Source organism: Labeo rohita, chromosome 6 (assembly GCF_022985175.1).
Source record: "Labeo rohita strain BAU-BD-2019 chromosome 6, IGBB_LRoh.1.0, whole genome shotgun sequence".
NCBI classification, from domain to species: domain Eukaryota; kingdom Metazoa; phylum Chordata; class Actinopteri; order Cypriniformes; family Cyprinidae; genus Labeo; species Labeo rohita.
Window position 1 is genome coordinate 29,121,894 of NC_066874.1, and position 21,736 is coordinate 29,143,629.

The 21,736-nt window shown below is 35.9% G+C and overlaps 1 protein-coding gene across 2 annotated transcripts; it reads left to right on the top strand.

Annotated features, from left to right (window-relative positions):
* The first annotated feature begins 785 nt into the window (after positions 1–785).
* si:ch211-286o17.1 (uncharacterized) lies at positions 786–20,929 on the top strand. 2 transcript variants are annotated; one of them, XM_051113310.1, is made up of 8 exons: positions 786–966; positions 13,127–13,210; positions 13,684–13,799; positions 13,926–14,006; positions 17,125–17,245; positions 18,987–19,039; positions 19,416–19,565; positions 19,670–20,929. In XM_051113310.1, exons 1-8 carry the CDS (start codon positions 867–869, stop codon positions 19,844–19,846), a joined length of 882 nt encoding a protein of 293 aa, XP_050969267.1. In that variant the 5' UTR covers positions 786–866; the 3' UTR covers positions 19,847–20,929. The 2 variants fall into 2 exon arrangements, with proteins under 2 accessions (XP_050969267.1, XP_050969266.1); XM_051113309.1 differs by having other exon boundaries at positions 788–966; positions 13,681–13,799.
* The last annotated feature ends 807 nt before the right edge of the window (positions 20,930–21,736 follow it).

The window sequence follows — 21,736 nt, forward strand, 5'->3', positions numbered from 1 at the left end:
GTGATCCAGGGTCACAAATGTGAAATTTTAAACAGCAGGGGGCAGCACTTTGTCCTACTTTCTTCACCTAAATGAAAACAGCCGTACAACAACAACAAGTAATGCTTGCTTGAAATGTAGCTGCAGATTCTTGCATACACAATCAAATCGTAAACACATATTAACATTGTTATAAGCATAAACTGTCCTAAATTGATTTATTGTCTGTTTATTAATACTTAAGTCACTTTGTTGAGACTGGAAAGTATGCATTAACATAACACAAGAAACTGCTTCAACACACATTTCATTCTGTGGACCTGCCGCTGGAATGCTGCCTAAAACACTATTCTTATTTGCAATAGGACAAAGAAGCCATTTATCATCCACTTTCAGATAGTTCTAAAACACAAATGTTTACATTCAGTTTTTCTGCAGTGCTTTGCACAAATATATGCACATTTAAAATGGTCAAACAAGCCATGTTTGTTCCTTTGTTACAGGATAGCTATGATGATATGTATGTATTTTACAATGTGAATTTTCACAATGCCATCACAGCAAGCTGATGGATAAATGCTGAGCACTGACGCTGTCTCTATTTTGTCTTAATTGTCTTAACTGCACTTCAAACAACTAAAAACATGCAATTTGAGCTACTTTAGATACAGACACCATACTCCATAATTACAACACAGCTCAGGGAAATGAAGGAAAGAATAGAATAGAGTGGAACAGCTAGAGTAGTGAGTGGCAGCGAGTGAAAGAGAGAGGGGGAAGGGCCACGCATGAATCTATAAGAGCACAGGCATTGGCTTTATCCCTTGTGTGACACTCACAGAGAAACAAACCCAAACCTCACCCACTCTCCCACACAGTCACACCACATGCTGCAGGACCGTTCGCTCAGGATGGCCACACAGAGAAAATGCCACAAAGCATCAAAAGTTGCTTTCCTAATCTGTCTTTTTGCCGTCTCCTTTCAAGGTGAGTACAGTTTACTCCACTTTTGTACTCCTGCAGATGTTTGGACCCAACTTTGCATTCAGTGCTCAAGATGTTGCATGTTATACATTAACATTTTAGTCTTGCTCCTAAGTTTTAGTAACTGTTAGAAAGAAAACTTTTAATGTAAAAGTTTGAGTGCTTGCTGTAATGCATTTCTCTACTCCGCTCTGCTCGTTCGCTGTCTGCGAGGCTACCACACCCCTTCACATCACAGCCATACGCTGTAAATAAAGTTGATGAGTTTCCTCTCAAGTTAATGGCTTGGGATCAATTGATTCGCTCTCTCCAGCACAGTGTATCTGTGCATATATTATATCACCAGGTGGCCGTGTGTGCCTCTGTATGTGAAATAAAGAGTCCATCTGTTGTTATTCCATTAGGCATAAAGAGGATTTTGCTAATTTGGCGGACTATGAAGTATCCAGGTGTTTAGAAGACCCTGGGCGGCAAAAGTTGTGGACCGTATGATGTAATACATATTTCAAATTCAGTCACAGACAGAAACAAACACTGATGTTTACATTGAAAGAGCTGCACGGGGAAAACCGAAAACAGCAGTGGTGCAGAGTCATTTTCTAAATCTATATTTATTAATTATTAATATTTTCCTCTAATATATGTAAACTTATTTTAAGTATTTATTTTTACTTATTTATAAAATCGCATAAAACGTTTTTTTAAGTCACTTGAATTTAATTTAATTTTATATTTAAATTCAAAATATTAATATTATTAATATTAAATTAAATTAATATTTAAATTTAGATTTGTTGTTTTGCTTGTTTTAAGCCTATATCTATCTATAACTATTAAAATATTTTCTTAAGCAACAATTTTGTCCCTTGGTTAAATTCTGTTGATTTGGACTGTAGATTTTATTACGGCAAAAAGTATGTTTACTTTCCAAAGCAGATTTGGGGCATGCACTCCATTGAATACTCCTTCCAACCAAGAACAGCTTTCACTCTCATTGGCTTAGGTCCCATAACTCAGTTATTGTAGCTTAAAGCTCTGCCGATAATGATGCTTTGGCAGAGAGTGAAGGGGTTGGGCTGCTGAAGGAGTGTCTGATTAGAAACATAAGAGTCTGTCTTTCCTCCATATGTTTGCTGCCCTCCCTATGGGTGGAGACAATGTGGGCCCTACACAGGGCTTAGGGGTCAGAGGTTGGGGGGCATGCTGTTAGAGAGAGAGAGAGAGAGAGAAAGAGAGAGAGAGAAGGAGGTTCAAACTTACATTCCTCCTTCCCTTTAACTGGATTGTTTGAGTCTCAAATTCCAGCATCCCTAAGGGAACGCTCAGTGTAGCAGCAGACGACCAGGCATAATTTAGTGGAGCACTGCAAAACTGAACAGTATGTTCTTTACCATCACTGCTTTCTCAACCTCAGAGAGAGAGAGAGAAAAAAAATATGATAAGATGATGATCTACAGTCAACTTAAAGGTTAAATTTTCTAACATAAGGTAGGACATCATGAGCTAACACTGAAAAATACTTGTAGATTTTTTATTAATCTAGATTAATGTTAATTTTTTTTAGTTCTTTTTTTATTCAGCAAAGACACATTAAAACACATCAGGAGTGACAGTAAAGATATGATATATGATATATATATATATATATACACAGATACTGTGCATGACCAATTTTTTTTCTTAAGGAAAAAAATCCAATTATTATTATTATTTTTTTAAATATAAACATTTGTTTGGTGGCCAATTGTCATAAAAACTTAAATTAAATATTGAAGAACAGTAAAAAATATATATATATATATATATGGCTACAAGCATCGATTACCAGGGTTCAAGCGCTTTAAAGGAGAAGTCCTCATCCAGAACAACAATTCACAGATAATGTATTCACCCGCTTGTCATCCAAGATGTTCATGTCTTTCTTTCTTTAGTCATAAAGAAATCGTTTTTTTTGAGGAAAAAATGCATCTTCAAACGATCCCAAATGAGGTTGTAAACGATCCCAGCCAAGGAAGAAGGGTCTTATCTAGCGAAACGATCAGTTATTTTCATTAAAAAAAAAATACAATTTAAATACTTTTGAGAGCAAGACATGACAAGCGTTTGACATTAAAAAGTATATACATTGTATTATTTTTATGAAAATAACCAATCGTTTTGCTAGATAAGACCCTTCTTCCTCAGCTGGGATTGTTTACAACCACATTTGGGATCGTTTGAAGCCGCATTTAGACTGCATTTTGGAAGTTCAAACTTGGGGGCACCATATCAGTCCATTATATGGAGAAAAATCCTGAAATATTTTCCTCAAAAAACATAATAAAGTTTTTTTTTTAAGAATCACTTGTCATGTGCTCACCAGGTTTCATGAAGTTTTGAGTTTTCATGTAGGCTTTATAGGATTTTGGGTAGATTTGAACAGGCCCCTTTTCTAAACGATCCTGTTATAGCTTCCCAAAGGGTTAGTTTCAACATTTTTTTGATAAATATTAACCTAAAGAGTCCAGAGAATTGTACAGCAGTGTTTTTTTTCCAGATTGAGTAAAAAACCTAGGATTAGTTGGCAAAAGTAGTTTTTTTTACATCTTCTCGATCATTTAACAAACGATTTGATTGACAGCAGTGATTCTAGAGGCAAAGTTGTCCGGAATGAGTTCTATCATATGATATGAACATCGCACATGTGTATGTGTGAAAAACACGCAGTGTACGCCCTTGAAAAATGTGATATCACTAGTTCAAGCTAGTTTGCAAAAGTAACTTTTTCAAAAAATCATATATATTGGTTCGAGCCAAGGATTCCAACAAAATAAGACACTTGAGCCTGCGACTGATGGTTTAGGAGTTATGAGCGATTACGTACTTTTGCTCGCTGTAGCGCCCCCATCAGGCCGATTGGGGCGAGCCTTGGTGATGTTGTTGACAGTGAGAGTACTACCATCCCTGTAAGTCTCTACAACTTACAGTTTCATTCTTGTGATTTAAAAATCTATATCATCTCGTAAAAATGAGAATCGATTTAGATCGAGAAACTGATATTATACAGCCTTATGCCTTTATAATCCTGAAACAAATATGTATTGTGGTTCCCACAATAATATTAAGCAGCAAAACTGTTTTAAATATTGACAATAACACATGTATTGAGAGAACTAAATCAAAATAGAATTATTTCAAAAGGATCATGTGACAATGAAGACTGGAGTAATGATTGCTAAAAATTCAGCTTTGTGTCACTAGAATAAATTACATTTTAATATATATTCAAATATAAAAAAAAAGTTATTTTAAATTGTTATAATATTTCATAATATTACAGCTTTTACTGTATTTTTAATCAAATTAATACAGCGATGGTGACATTTTTGGTAGTTGCGAGGTCATTGTTATGCACTTTTTAAGGTGTTATGAATGGTTTCTTGGGCATTCAGAGTGGTTAGTGACTACTAGGGTTTTTAAATGAATGGTTGCTAGGGCATTCAGAGTGGTTAGTGACTGCTAGGCTGTTCTGAATGGTCGCTAGGGTCTTCTGGAATATTTTGGCTCGTGAAGTCAAAAGAGCCAATCCCCAAGCCTCTTTGACATTCTGGTTCACCTTCAAATGTAAGTCTATGGGATTTCTTCTTGCCCACCAGGAAAAATTCTAAGTCACTGCAAAAAGTTAATTTATGACCGAGATTTAAAGACACTTTCTTTGCCTTTGATAGGCAAAAGTGACAGATGTAGTTGAGACGGGGGTTGGAGGCATATGCTCATGCATCTGTTGTAGTAAAAGCTGATCTCTCATAGCAGCTGACGAACTGTCAGTGTTATCAAGTGTGAAGCAGGGCATGATGTAGCGAGCGTGCTGTCGGCTCAGAGAGAAACTGCAACGGGGGACCTCGCCAAGCAGCACGAGCAGCCTTGAGGATCACAGTCCAGATGTAGAACAAATGCATACCACTTTATTGACACCCACAACCCTTCTGCCTTTCTCTCCTCGCATGATAGATTCCTTTATCATTCCGTCTTCCCGACGGCTTAAAAGGAATCCATCTGATCCCGTTATTCAAGCATTCCTGGGGTTGGAATGTCGAAACATTCCATGATTGGAAATTCCCAGAAGCTTTCAGGGAAAGGCAGGGATGGTAAGAGAATAAGAGATGTAACTTCCTGTTATGTGATAGGAAATAAGGGGTGAAGATGGGTTGAGGAACAAGGGGGATGGGGGTGAATAGAAATAACATCTGGATGGAAGGGGGTTGTAGAAATATTCCCTTTGGTTGTAAGAGGCTTACTTGTAATGTTGGGGATGGTGCTGGTACAAGTGCATGAGTGGATTGTGTAGACAATTATTGACATCAACTTTCACCTTTATTATTTTTTTCTAAAACAAACATTTTTTGGTTAAAAGATGAACACCAATGTCCATAATTAAGAATGGTTGTACAGAAAGAAAAGGGGAAAGTGTCAAACTAAATTGTAGAATACATTTTTTAATTCAAATTATTACAAATAAATAAATAATCTTAATTTTCCTTTAAGGGATAGTTCACCCAAATTTTTAAATTCGGTCAGCTCTTTGATTCTACTGTGGAACACAACTGAAGTTTTAATTTATTTTTATTGTTAAAAGAATGTTGAAGTCCAAACACTGGAACCCATTGACTTACATTGAATGGACAACATTTCTTCTTTGTGTTCCACAGAAGAAGGTCAAACAGGTTAGGGATGACATAATGCTGAGTAAATTACAGAAGTTTCATTTTTGGGAAAACCAGTCCTTTAATTTGGCTTATAATGAGGTTTTATTTAATGATGTCCCATCCTTCCCTTTATTTTAGCCAGATATTCATTCCCTGTGACCCAGATGCTAACACTTCTGTACCACTCACTGTAGTGTTTCAAGATGCATTAAATTTGTACCACCATAACAAAAATAGGGAGGGGGGGAAGCTCATTCTTCTCATGTGAACACAAAATCTTTTTTCACATCACAACTGGGTCACTAATATCCCTTCTGGCAAACTGAAGCCATGCTTTCATATGATTCTTTGAGTAATGGGCTCCATTGTGCCTTCCCTCTATACAGGCCACTGTTATTCAGAGCTAGTGATATGGTTTAATTTATTCTTTCAACAACTGAACTATGTAGCGCCTTCAGAGCAAAGTCTTTAATGCTTTCAAAGTAGTTTTTACATGATTCATTTCATTGTGGTTGCTTGTAAATCTACCAATGCTCAGATGTTGTTTCTTGCTGTTCTTTTAATGTATGCTTTATATAAAATAAATAAGTAATAGGCTATAATATTATCTATTTTTATATCATATCTATACAAAATGTCTAATACCAACCCTATAGATATAAAATTACAATCAAACAATTGCTTTCACTATACAATGATACGCACACACATAAAATCACAGTCTAAACAATCATTGAACAAGATAATCAATGAACAGTCAATACCAGACAAGTCACAGTATAGTGTTGAAAACAAGACCAAAGAGTGACATTATAGATCTCTTAGAAGTGTATCTGAGAAAACACAAACCCTGGAATGAAACCTTTTGCTGCCTTTGCAATGAGCCTTGCACAAGGGTCCAAAAGTTACTTGAGGGACAATATAGTCAGTGTACTGTATATTAAGTTGCTATCACCTCCAGATACAGAATGCTTTCTATAGCACAGGATAACAGCTGTGACGGACAAGTGTGTTACATATTGCAGTAAAATTTGGTGTTAGCATGCCATCTCAATTTTATCCTCCACACTCTTCTTTTGTTCTTCAGTGGTTCAAGAACTCTCTTCTTATAGTGAAAAAAAACGCAAGATATTTTGAACTGTATGCTGTATTGATGTTATAAGTTTTTAGATCAGAATTTTGTTTTCTGGGTGCTTTAAAGCAACAGGATGGTTTTGAAAGAAACTAGATAAGCTCTTTTAAATGTTCCTCTGTGACCCGTTTTCCATATTTTCCTGTTTTTCATCATTCCAAAGAAGTCATTCATACACATTTCATGTCTGAATATAAACAGGTGAAAGAAAGATAAACTTCATTAAAACCAATCTGTCAGATTACAGGAAGGTTGGAAAGGAAGTGGAAAAGAAGCACAGTAAATGATTCCAGCCGAGGGTCAGTTAGGGTTATCTTTTTGTTATCTTTGCACTGAAATATACCTAATATAATGTTTTGGCTCAGCAAGCTTTCCACTGTGCAAAGCAAATCTTTAAGACTATGTTGGTTAAGATGTTTGCACAGTTGCTCTGTTTGCAAGTGCCTCGAAATTAAATTAAACCATCAAAACAACACCAGACACACAGAAACACACACGCCTGATACCACATACATTTGTCTCCGTTTAACCAATTAATAGAAAGAGAAATAAACAAAGCCGTATCGTGCTGGTAGGAGCCAAGGGGGAGCGAGTGTATGAGTGAATACCGCTGAGGTGAGGTCATGTTAGGAACAAGGGGCTCGGAGAAGCAGGAGGGTGGATACTAGAGTAGAGGAGGAGGAGGAAACAAGATTTGAATGTACCCATCTGGTGACTTCAGCTCACGGTGATGGAAACAAAATCCTTGGCATGAATTAATCTGTAACGTCAGAAACTGAAGGAACAATTTACTACTCGTATCTCAGGAGTCTTAAAAACATCTGAAACAATTACTGGCATACAGCTAGAATATAAAGCTGGTATACAGTAAAAGGTCTAGAGACATGTCTGGGGTCTTTCTCTCAAAAAAAAAAAAAAAAAAAAAAAAAAAAAAAAAAAAAGATTGCTCTCCATTTAATCTTATTGCTGGCACAACTGAGATATTAAAGAGATCACATTTGTGCTTTTCATCTTTTGGGAACATGCAAAAAGCAATGTAATTTTTGCAAACTGAGAAATATTATACATTTCTTCAGTCAGCGATACTAATAAAAATGTCCTGCAAGTGACTGAGAGTTTTGATGACAAAGAATTTACTGTTTTAGTATCTATAAATTCCTAGGTTTAAATCTTTTCACTAAATCAACCAGTGACATACAAAATTGCAAAGTGTATTACACAGAAGTGGAATGTATTATTCTTGGGAAGCTACCTAATCCCGCTTATAAATCTTAAATTTACAAAACACTTAGGGACGGATTCACTAAACAGTTATGCCTCCACAAACACTCAAACCCGGTTTAAAAGATGGGGAATTGCATTGTGCAAATAGCATTCAGAGCTAATCTTTGGCAGTGTTTGCGCCATTACTGATTTGCATAACTCTTAGTCAAAACAAACCAGAATATGAAGAAAAAAAAAAATAAATAAAAATAAAAATTCACCTACCATCAGGATACAGTTAAATATGCTTTGTCTAGACTTATGTAACGCTTCAGGCAGGAACAGACGAACAATGACGTAGTGAAACAAACAGTCTTTAATAATCCACAAGGAACAGGAAACACAGGGAGGTAACGATAAGGTCTGACAAGGCAAGACGGAATACACACCCTATATATACACAGACTGATTACAAACACAGGTGCAGATAATGAGGGAGCAATCAAAACACACAGAGCTGCAGGGGGAATTGATGGGAGAAACCAACTAAAAAGTCCAGGGGTGTGACATTACCTCCCCCTCCCGGAAGGCGCGTCCTCGCGCCGACAAACAGGGAAAACAAAATGTAAGTCTTAGGAGGGGGCTTCGGCGGAGGACGGACTCCTGGGAGGAGGGCAAAAGATGGAGTCCAGGGTGGTGACGAAATAGTCCATGGAGGTGATGATGGAGGGAGGAGCCAAGGAGGTGACAGGAGGGGGCTGGAGCAGGAGGAGCCAGGTGAGACCCAGACTGCAGCCATGATGGAACCTCACAGTGGAGCCGATGGAGGGAGGAGCCATGGTGGAGGAAAGGCTGACGACTCCCGGGGGCCGACTGACGGAGGCGGAGCAGGTGGTGGTAGAGCCCGAGATGGAGCCCGGTGGAGCTGGTGGACCGACGGGCGACGGTGGAGACGAGGGAGCTGAGAGACGGGGTGGAGCCGCAGGGTCGGAGGGCCGAGACGGAGTCCAGGACTCAGAGGCTGAAGGTGGAGATGAGGGATCCTCCAGCCATGACGCCGATGATGACTGGCAGACCTGCGGCGAACCCACCGCACAGATGGTGGGCTGAGGGTGAGCAGAGGGACTGACAGGCAGCAGTGGTGGCATGGTTGAACCATTATGGCCATTAAACAGAGGTAACTGAGGGAGGGTGGGTGGGAAATTTAAGTAGATGGACGGTTCAGAATTTACAGGGGGTTCAAGATTTAAATCCTCAGGGAAACATAGATCAGGTTCATTGTCTCTTTTCGTATGTCCCAAAATCCAATTAAGCTCACCCTCAGCGGTGGTGCAGTGGGTAATGCTGTCCTCAGAAATTTCCCGTTCCACTGATATCGCCACCGTCGCGGTCATAGTGGCCGGCTCACGCACCTGGTCTGACGGCTCATGCAGCTCAGGCTCCGTGGCGATCAGCAGCTCTGTCGCTCCTTTCTGCGATGGCCCGCTGGTCGCGGCGGGCTTTAGCTCTCCGTCATCGGTGGGCTCTGGCTGGTATTCCGCGGGTCGGGGTGGTGGCTTGTTGGGATCTGGGTCTGGAGTGACACTGGCGAGATTCTCCAAGGAACAGGCGGAAAACGAGGATCGGTTTCTCGCCAGTGTCCACTCCACAAACGAGGCGAAATCGGCTCGAGGGCCGTCCTCGGACGACGGCGCTCTGCATGCGGCGTTTAGCCTCGCATCATAGAACGCACAGAGCGCGTCGTCCGGGTAGCTGGTGGTGTGAGCTACTAGTTGGAACATGACGGTATATCCCTCGAGCGGTAGATCCCCCTGCTTCAGCCGAAGGAGGATGAATTCCGGACGGAGTAGGGGATTCATAGTGAAAACACAACGGAACCAAACAACTGGAAAAAACGAACGAGAAACAAAACGGGGGAGAACACGCAAAAAAAAAAAAAAAAAACTGTATTGGTCAGACCTTCTGTAACGCTTCAGGCAGGAACAGACGAACAACGACGTAGTGAAACGAACAGTCTTTAATAATCCACAAGGAACAGGAAACACAGGGAGGTAACGATAAGGTCTGACAAGGCAAGACGGAATACACACCCTATATATACACAGACTGATTACAAACACAGGTGCAGACAATGAGGGAGAAACCAAAACACACAGAGCTGCAGGAGGAATTGATGGGAGAAACCAACTAAAAAGTCCAGGGGTGTGACAACTTATAAATAAGATATAAATACAATATTGATTAATTTCATTATTGTTGTTTTTAGTTGTCATACTAATGACCTTATGTTTTCAATTGCATGAATTGAATGAAATTATAACATTTCATAATGTTCTGCTGCCAGCTCGGTTCCAAGAATAGACCTACATAATGTTGAACAAGACTACACCCTTAAACCCTTAAAATATATAACATTTCTGCAATTGTTTGACCATTAATGTAATATTAACATGATGGGACACAAAAGGCGTTTTCTCCAACATGTAGTGACTAACAATAGAACCATAAAATACACCGAACACGCAACATAATTACAAAATGAAACAATTTTATTTGTGCGCTGTACTCCAAATCTTCAGAATCTTCATTCCCATCCCGAGCAGCGAGTTTAGCAGCAGCAGCAATAAACCCGCGCTGAAGTTCTTTTTACAAATTCAAATATTGCAGCATCAAGAAATGACAGGTTTTACGGCAGGAAAAATCGAACGCTCATTGGTTCTTCGCTTATAAATAAAATGATACAAATGCATATTTGCTATAAAATGGGTAGGTTTAGTTTTGGGAGTAGGCTAAGGGGGCTAAAAATCTAAATCGCATATTTATAAAATAGGCATTGATATGAATATATTAATGATATGAAAGATACTTAAATATTTTACTTTTTTTTTTTTAGCTAAAATACGTCACGATTTGTACATTTTAAACGTTGAAATATGTCTAAACTGTACGTTTTAGCATTTATAAAAAACATACAAAAATGTACGTTTTGTGCCACTAAACGTTACCTACGTACAACTATTTGAAAATCTGAAATCTGAGGGTGCAAAAAGTCAAAATATTGAGAAAATTTATGACAAAATATCTTCATGGAGCATGCTCTTTGCTTAATATCCTAATGATTTTTGGCATAGAAGAAAAAATGATAATTTTGACCCTTACAATTTATTTTTGGTTACTGCTACTAATTTATCCGTGCTACTTATGACTAGTTTTATGGTCCAGGATCATCACTTCTTACAGCTATTTTGTTTACATAATAGAACACACAAAGTCTGGTAACACTCTAGATTAGGGAATACTATTAACTATTAACTAATTGCTTATTTGTATGCATATTACTAGCACACTGGCTGTTTATTAGTACATGTAAAGCACATATTAATGCATTATTCTGCACGACCATATTCTAGATCCCTTAACCCTATCCAATACTCTGAAATAGCTTCCTATCAATAACCCTTAAATTAGGAGTTTAACTCTTAGTTAATAGTGAATATGTGTTTCCTAATCTAAAGTGCTACCAGAAATCTACCAAAACGTTGAAAAACGCCAATCAATTTGATAAAGATCAATTTGAATTAATTAGACCATATAGTGATCCTGAGAATACTTTTGTGCGTGCTCAGGAGAATTATGCAAATAATGCTAAATGATTGTTTCATCATAATGGATGGAACGGATGTTTTAGAGTGCACTAATTCATCCTAACAGTGATCTGACTCAGTACTGTCTCGCTTTAGGTTTCACGCGTATCATGCTGAGCACTGACACATGACCGAAGACAGAAAAAGACCTCTCTTTTAAAATAGAATCACTCCTTTATTCAAAACATCTCTAGCAGAAAATCACATAAATCACATTTTTCAGCACATAATCATGTGCAAATGAGAAATGGCTCCAGAAAGATCTCTGAGACATAAATAAGAGTCTTTTATGTCCTTTTTCCATCTCCTTTCCTCCTATTCTTCTCTTTTTAACCTCTGACTGACTCTCTCTGTGGCATCCAGAGGGGAGTGTGTTGAGGCAGGGATGGGGTCAAAGGTCAGGACCTCTTGTGGCAGGGAGGATGGGTGAGGTTACGGTTTTATTAGCTCAGTCTGTGCTGATGTATCCACGCTCAATCAGTCTATTAATTACACACAGCACATTTAACTCATTGATTCAAACCAGTGCAGCCTTTGGCAGAGCTGTTCAGAAATTAGGTCAGTGTTCATTCCTCTAGCTCTGAAAAACATTATGCAATTTAATCAACTTGGCACTAAGCACGCTAAGCAAATGCTAAACATACCTGAATTTCAAAGATTTGTAAACTTTTGTCACTCAATTTAATTAGTTTGGATGCGGCCAATTGAACACAGTCAGTTATGTTGTCTTTCAGCTCTCTAGTCAAACAGGACCAGCCTTACCAACTCCAGCATCAGTGACATTTTAAAGGAAGCATAAGAGAGGACAGAATAAGATAAATGTTTGCCAGCCAGATAACTCATACACTATAATGCCTATGGGTGATGAAGACAGAAAACAACTCAATTAAATAGAGAGAAAAAAAAAAAGAGGAAAAACGTATGTTTCACGAAAATGCAAATTGGGTTTGAGTCTATGGAACACTGCCAGTGAAACAATTTTGTGACAGGAGATTTTAGACAACACAACACTGATTTACAGATCAGTCAAGGCTATTATTCTAACAATATTATCTAGCTAACAAGATACATTTCTGAATAATATATGTGAGTGATGCCTAACCATGGAGTCGGCAGAATTTTTTTTTTGGTTTGTTTTTGAAAGAAGTCCATTATTTACACTAAGGATGCGTTTTATTTGATTTTATCCAAAGTACTGTACAAACAATGATATTGTGATATATTATTACAATTCAGCATAATTTCTCCAGTATGTGTCACATTATCCTTTAGAAAACATTCTAATATTCTGATTTGCTGCTCAAACATTTCTTAGTATTGTCATTGTTAAAAAAACATTTGTGATGCTTAATATTTTTGTGGAAACAGCAATCTTTTTTCAGTTTTTTTTTTTTTTTTTTAGATTTAAAGACTGTATATTTGAGAAAGATTCAATACAGTTACATTGGATGCAGTTAGTTTGAATGAGCCTCCCTGACAACATTTACCTTATATTTCAGCTGTGATTTGTGATGAAGATTTGGAGAGCATCATCCGTGGGGATGGTGATCCAGTCCTTCCAACAGCAAAAGTGAACAACAAAGGTAAAAAAAAAATAATAATAATGTTACACTCAGCAAATAAATAAATGAATAATTAACACATTAATGAATTAATAAGGATCTTTGTAATTAAAAACAATAGTTTTTCATTCATTTTCCATTGTTGAGTTTTGAGTTTTGGAGCTAATATTCTGATTAACTTAAAGAACATTAGTCAGCAAACAAGCAATAAAATCTAAGTATTTACGTATACATTTAAATGACATTATAATTCAAGTTTGGTTTGCATGAGATGCAAAATATATAATCCATATTTGCACAAATATTTGTGATCTATAGTATTATGAACCTACCCGTATAACGTATAATTTGCCTGAAGTCTGAAAAGTAGAATTTACCTCATTAATGACCATGTTCTCCACATTCAAAATTAAACTGTATGAAAAAAACAACTCTTTGAGAATGACCACAACACTAGGTCAAGTAATTACAAGTATATTTTTCTGCTACAGAAGATCCAGAGACCTCAGAGATGTCACATGCTGAGACCACTGAGCCAACTCAACCTGACACACAGACCCCAGATCGGACCGACTCAAACCTACCTGAAAAAAACAGTGTGACTTCTAAGGTGGGGAAACTTCATACTGTACCTCATAAACATTATGTTAAAACATAATAAAAAACTTTATTATTTGTCAGGCTCTATCTATAGATTAAGAAGACTTCTAGTTTTATATTTGTGTTGATTTTGCAGGGCAATGTGATCTGTGTGGATAAAATACCAGAGCGATACAAAAACAACGTGCTGCTGAAACTAAAGGCCTCCTCCACATGTGTAAGTAGTAGCCTGGATTTATCGTGAGATAAGTGGGTAGAATCTGAGGAAATAATACTACATAATAGTAGCAGTGCTGATTCTAGATCCATTCTGGCTAGTTTAAAAAGGCTGAAATGAACTCACCTAAGCTTTACTTAAAGTTATAGAGACCAAAACAGACCAGTAGTACTCAAACTGGTTCTTAAACATTTTCATCGAAGTAACAAGTAGGTTGCAAATCTGCACCCACATTGTCAAGGTAAGAACACGATTAATAAAAATACAACTAAAATATTTAAATAAAATATATTTTAGATTCTCTTTTAATTTCCAAACCTCACAGCCCAATTTTATAACCTATATTATATCACAGATCACCCCAAAACAAAAAGAAAATATATAAATGGCATTTTCCTGAAATAAAATGAAGCCAATTTTTATTAACATTACTTTTTTGTTGTTGTTGTTGTTACAATCATGACAGTTATTAAAGGGGTCTTCGGATGCTAAATTCACTTTTGCATGTTGTTTGAACATTAATGTGTGTTGGCAGTGTATGTACAAATCTACCCACATAATGATAAAAATCCATGCAGTGGTTTTTAATTAATCTGTAAAATTAAATCTGTAAAATTAAATAGACATCTGTAAAATTTTCAAATCAAGCCATTCTCAGATGCCTGTCAGTGTGGCGTCACACCCACAGAGGCCGCTCCCACGATAGTTGATTGACATGAGCATCTCATCTCAGACCCGCCTTAAATCAGCTGTAATAGTCCGACCTCCATTGTTTCGATGCTGGAGCAAGGATGTAAGTTAGACAAGAATATCCCAGATTGAACGATTGAGGTGTTGTGTTGCTGGATGTAATAATGAACGTAGTGGTCATCATTTACTCCTGACATCTGAGCCGCTGAAGATGCAGTGGATTACGTTTGTTTGTGAAGGGAATGCGCCTCCCGATCTACATACACTACCGTTCAAAAGTTTGGGGTCAGTAAGACTTGTAATAGTCTTTAAAGAAGTCTCTTATGCTCATCAAGGCTGCATTTATTTGATTAAAAATATAGAAAAAAACAGTAATATTGCAAAATGTTTTTACAATATAAAATAATGTTTTTTATTTTAACATACTTTAAAATGGAATTTATTCCTGTGATGAAAAAGCTGAATTTTTATCAGCTGTTACTCCAGTCTTAAGTGTCACATGATCCTTCAGAAATCATTCTAATATGCGAATTTATTATTAGAATGATCAATGTTGGATAATATCAAATGTTTTTTTTTTTTTTTCAGGATTCTTTCATGAATAACAAGTTTTAAAAGTACAGTGTTTATTCAAAATATAAATATTTTATAACAATGTAAATTATTTATTATGAACTTTTAATAAACTTTTAATTATTAACTTAATACATCCTTGGTGATTAAAAGTATTAATAAAAAAAAAAAAAAACAATAAAAATGTACTGACCCCAAACTTTTGAACGGTAGTCACACGAATCATTTGTGATCCAGCTTCACTTACAGCAGAAGTGAGTATAAGGTTTTTTTATGAATCTTTGCGATCACCCAGTTAGCAAGTTTAGTGGCTAAAAGCTGCTGAATGCGGCTAAAGTAAACAGGCTTGTCACTCCACAGAGAGAAGAGAGGGGCGGGGCGAGCAGAGCTCATTAACGTTTAAAGCAACCTTGACCAGAACAGGATGATTTTTGCAGAGCTGATTTTTGGCAAGGTAAAAACGGTGTTGTTTCACACTAAAGTATATTATAGACTTTTCATTAAGACCCTAAAGAATCATATCGACTTGGAAAATGGGCATCCAATGACCCCTTTAAGCACTTTCCCCAAATTTCTCTTTACCATTAAGCCATAAAATGTTAAATGTACAATATTATATGTTTAAAAAAAGTAAATTGTAAAGCATAATGGTAGCATTTGCTGCATTATTGAACTGTACGGTGTTTTAAACAAAAAGAAGCACTTCATTAATTTAATACCAATAAATAAATAAATAAAAACAATACTATATGATATTGAGAATTGTCTTTAAAAACAATGAAAATTACAAATAAAAAACAACAACAACTGTGTACTGTGACCTTCCATGTTTACATGAGGATCCCCCATTACCATCATTAGCAATGACTCAGACACACCCACACACCTTTAAATTTCAGAAAACCCACACTAAAGTGTGATCAACAATCTACCAAAAAAAATAAATAAATAAATAAATCATTTCAGTGCCTTTAGTCACAGACAAAACAATAGAAAGACTGCTAGATGTATCTTCCTTTTGCCAACTATGACATTATACAAGATGCTGAAGCCTTTCATAAGTCGTCCTATAAAGACCCTAATAAGTGTACTATGCTATGTGCTAAGGTCTAACTGGGTGGACCCGTCATAGAGGCCTTGCGGCCTGCACATCAATGGCATTCCGTTACATGCTATGGGCGGTGGCAGTTCGGCATTCACGCCAGGAACTCTGCCAAGATACACAGTCGGGCCTCTAGGTTTAGTTTCAGAGCCAGTAAAGAGTCTCAATAGAATAAAGTATCTACTACGAGTAGTAAAACAGGAAAACACACACACATCATGAATGACTTGTGTATGTGACTAAAGCAGACTTCATGACATCTAATGATTTCAGCTAAAATTCAGAACGAATTTGACACTTATTTTAATTCAATTATTGATACATTTTAGCATTCATACTACTTTTAATTTTTGAACGTTTGCTCAGTTTATTAGCAACGTAATTATCAGTATTAGTATTCTGATATTATTTCAGTGTTAATCATACGGTTTATGATCAAAATGGCATATTTTTATGAGGCTCCTATGGGAATTCTTTTATGTGCCTATGTTCCCTTGGAGAACTGTGATTGAGTGGAAGGGGAGGCTGTTGCTATGAGAGAAAACCTGAACATGCAGGCATCATATTACACCACATTCCAGGAAAGAAAGAAACATGATAGATAAAGAGAGAAGGAAAGGGGAGAAAAAGAGAGAAAGGTTTAATGCATCACTTTGCTTTCTTTTCCACAGGTTTATATTTAAAAAAAACTTACATATATACATTTGTATTTAAAGCGTCTTACACTTATTCAAAAACCCTTTTGTCCAATAGGAAGAGACTAAAGTCAGGATACAGAGTGTTCTAGAACATCTCTGCGGTGAAGACTGCAAACTTGAAATCTATCAGAAAGACGACACGGATGAGATCATTGTTTATGGAGACAGTATTGAAGGTTTGTATTGCCTCCACGTTGTTATTTATTTGCTTGTTTTATATTTGTTAAATATTACAACGTGCACTGTAAAAAACAATTTGCTGAGTCAACTTAAAATAATTTGTAACCTGGCTGCCTTAAAATTTTAAGTTCAGTCAACTCAAAAAAAGTTTATTCAACTTGAAATGTTAAATTATACTAAGTGACAACTTAGATATTTGAGTTGAATCAACTTAAAATTTTAAGGCAGCTGGGTTACTTACCCATCTGCTAAGTTTAGCAAACACAAATATCTTTGTTACTTAGTGCAACTTAACATTTCAAGTTGACTAAACTTATTTTAGCTGACTGAACTTAAAATTTTAAGGCAGCAGGGTAACAAATTATTTTAAGCTGACTCAACAAATTGTGCTTTTTATTTTTTACAGTGTGTCCCACAAAAACACTTAATGACTTAAAACTCAATATCAGTTCATTAAAGTTCAGTTCGACTGAACTTCATGAGTGTGAATTTGACTTAAAATAGGCCCACAAAATGACAAAGGCAAGTTTATAAATATGATAAAATATACTCTACCAGTCAGACTACCAGTAAGATTTTTAATATTTTTAGAGGTCTCTTCTGCTCACCAAGCCTGCATTTATTTGATCTGAAGTACAGCAAAAACTGTGAAATTTAGAATTTTTTTTACTATTTAAAATAACTGTTTTCTATTTGAATATATTTTAAAATGTAATTTATTCCTGTGATTTCAAAGCTGAATTTTTAGCATCTTTACTCCAGTCACACGATCCTTCAGAAATCATTCTAATATTCTGATTTGATGCTCAAACAGCATTTAATATTATTATTGTGTTGAAAACAGCTGAACAGAATTTTATCATGTTTCTTTGATGAATAGAAAGATTAGAAGAACAGCATTTATCTGAAATAGAAACTTTTGTAACATTATAAATGTCTTTATCATCACATTTAATCAATTTAAAGTATACTTACTAAACAGAAGCATTCATTTCTATAATTTCTTTCTCAAAATGTTTCAAAAGCGTTTTATTTCAGATAAATGCTGATCTTTGAATATTTCTATTCATCAAAGAATCATGAAAAAATGTATTCAACTGTTTTAAATATTGACAATAATAATAAAAAAGGAGGATCTGAAGGATCATGTGACACTGAAGACTGGAGTAATGATACTAAAAATTAAGCTTTGATCACAGGACTAAATTACATTTTAAAATATATTCAAATAGAAAACAGTTATTTTAAATAGTAAAAATATTTTTTAAAAATTCTGTTTATGCTGTACTTTGGATCAAATAAACAGGCTTGGTGAGCAGGAGACAAGTCTTTAAAAAAACATAAAAAATCTTACTGTTCAGAAACCTTTGACTGGTAGTGTACAAGTCTAAAATTATAAATATGAAACACACACAATTGTCTATAAATGGCATTTCAAACATCCATCTATCCATCTTATAGAGCATCAAATTTTAATTTTTACTAAATCCAACATTTAACATTTATCTAGCATTGTATTTCTTTGAATTTCAAATCAAAAACTTCTACTGTTAGGTATCTCACTTCAAATTCAGGAACTGAATTGGAATTTAAAATTCTCTAATGACTAAATTTATTGACAAAAAATACAAATATAAATCAAAAAATTAGTATATTGTGGGCACATGTTAAATATTGCAGTGACGTTAATAATTAGATTAAAATTGGTCATTTTTATTTCTTTTTTGTTTCATAAAGCTGATCCTGAAGGAATGGCTGGGAAGTTTAACAACGACAACATCACCGATAAGGTCAGCAACACTAAAAACTTTGTCATGTACACAGGGTGAAAAACAGAGTGCACATGTACAAAAGTAAGAGTGGAGTGGTTTAATAAAGTGTTACTCCCAGATTCCAGTCTATATGAATAACACACACCCTATTATGCCTCTAAGTCAGAAACACTGCATATTTTACCATGTGGTTTAGTTTAGGGTTAAGTTAGGGTGAGGTAAGACTGTAACTCATTATAAGGGTAAACAGCTGTGCAGACAAATCAGATTAACACACTATATGATGCTTCACCCAAGCCTAACTCCACTTAATTCACACTATTTTGTCACTAAAACACAACTACTTCCAGGTCAAAAAAAAAGCTAAGATGTTTTGGAATTGCTCTGCGTCTAGGTGGAAGTAGAGGAGGCGATATCTTACATGGGCCAGCGCTCTAAAATTGTCCTGATCTCGCTTCTGATCACGGGTTTGCTTCTTGCTGCTTTGCTAATTGCTGGATACCTTCTAAAGATCAATCGAGAACAATCGAAAGGGCTACGACTGGTGAGTGTGACCATCTAATCACTGCACGTCCCAAATGAATCAATATTACGGTTGAGGTAGGATCAATGCTGAGTGTATCTAACCAATGTCTCGTCTCAATCAAGGCTGAGGACTCCTTTCAAGTGGATCAAGAGAACCAAGGGAACACATTGCTGTCTGTCGCTCCTCTGCCTCAACAGGAGCCTTTGGACAAGCCTATCATCAATGGAGAGTCTCCAGAATCGCCCCCGACCAATGGACACTCTGCCACACAGACACAAGTGGCCGATACTCCGATGTAAGAGACTCGGGGTGAATAAACATCATGGGTTATCATAAACAACAACATTAGGTGTGATCAAAACTGCGGCGGAGATGACGCTGAGAAAACAATGATGAAAGTACGAGAAACTTATGTGAAAAGACTGATTGCTGGGCAGCCTTTTGTGTAAACACAAGAGATAAAAGAACCAAATCTGTTCCAATTTAGCCTGAAATGTTAGTAGATGAATAACCTTTCAGAACCCACATCCATTATATACAAACATCAAACATTTATGCTTTCAAATATGTTTGGATTCCAACAGTGCAAAAATCTTCTTGAGATCTTCCATGCTTAAGGAATTCGTAAACTGCATGTAATGAATAAGATTTGTATTGTACATGTAGATGAGCCAAAATCTTAAGTATGTACAGTATTCATGCTGGGAAAGCATTTTCAAGTCTACAACTGCTGCTTTACATAATCAACCATGTTCGTTAACATTAACCCATTAGGTATAATGAAATAACAATGAACAATACATTTACAGCATTAATGATACTTTTTTAACATATCAACTGAACATTGCTGTATTATGAATGAACATGGGTTAATGAGTAATGGCGCATTTACAAACTAACATTAACTTTGATTATTAAATGCTGTGAAAATTGTTCATGTCAAAGTTGTTCATAATATCAAATTCATTAATGTTAGCGAACTGAACCTCATTGTGAAGTGTTATCCTTATAACAGTTAATATTGTCTGCTTTCAGCAGTTCTTAAAATTAGGATTCTTCTTAGCTAGAATGGGGTTATCAACCCTGGCCTTTCACTCACATAAATGTAGTCTCATTTTCAATCGCCTGTGGTAGTATTTTGCATTTGCCACTCTGGATTTGTTTCATTTCAGTAAGGTTCAGGACATTTATGCATTTCAGAGATTTTTAGATTCGGCAGATGCTTTTATCCAAAGCAAGACTTGCATTCAAAGTACATTTAATCAGCATGTGTGTTTCCTAGAAGCTAAACTCAGGACCTTGGCATTTCTAGCATTATTCTCTACAAGCTGAGATATGAAAAACTTTGTAATAAGTAAAAAGCTTGCGTAGTAGAGTGATAACGCAAGTACTGCTAAAACTCTTGAGTGTCAGACGTCACTCGCTAAACACATTTGTAAAAATGATGAATCACTGCAACAAGCAACAAAGACAAAACAACCCCTACAACAAATGACACATTTTACCTTTACAGTTTTTGTAATTGCATATATTTTTATACAAAGTATATTTTGTTTTATACTTTTTTGGTTTGGTGTGTAATCTAGACAGTTATTTAGAAAAACATGAAGATGTAGGATTGTTGTTTAGCATGTGTAGGTGTATGTGTATGAGTGAGTGCTTATAATGTTTTGTATGTCATATCATTTAGTTTATTATTGAGACCGCTACGGAATAAAACACAATTTTCATAATTTTTGAACACAATATCAATAGAGTGATTAACATAGTGTGTTTTTTACTGTAATTTTCTTGACATTTTTAGAAATCTTGAAAAATGTAATAAAATTTTGTTTATGTCACATTTTACTAATTTAATTCAAATCCAACGAAATCACAGGATTTATCCCCAAAACCAACATGCAAACATCCACACATAAATGCATGAATATACAATATCTTAACAATTTTCTAGTTTTTTTTTTTTTTTTTACTGAACTACACTACCAGTAAGATTTTTCATTTTTTTTAAGAAGTCTCTTCTTGTCACCAAGCCTGCATTTATTTGATCCAAAGTACAGCAAAAACAGTAACATTCTGAAATATTTTGTACTATTTTAAATAACTGTTTTCTATTTGAATATATTTTAAAATGCAATTTATTCATGTGATTTCAAAGCTGAATTTTTAGCAACATTACTCAGAAATCA

What these genes read in the sequence shown, in the direction of transcription:
- si:ch211-286o17.1 (XM_051113309.1), top strand. Translation starts at nt 867, where the DNA reads ATGCTGCAGGACCGTTCGCTCAGGATGGCCACACAGAGAAAATGCCAC. An exon ending in AGCAAAAGTGAACAACAAAG is followed by an intron (nt 13,211 to 13,680) that starts GTAAAAAAAAAA and finishes TTTCTGCTACAG; the next exon opens with AAGATCCAGAGACCTCAGAG. An exon ending in TAAAGGCCTCCTCCACATGT is followed by an intron (nt 14,007 to 17,124) that starts GTAAGTAGTAGC and finishes TTTGTCCAATAG; the next exon opens with GAAGAGACTAAAGTCAGGAT.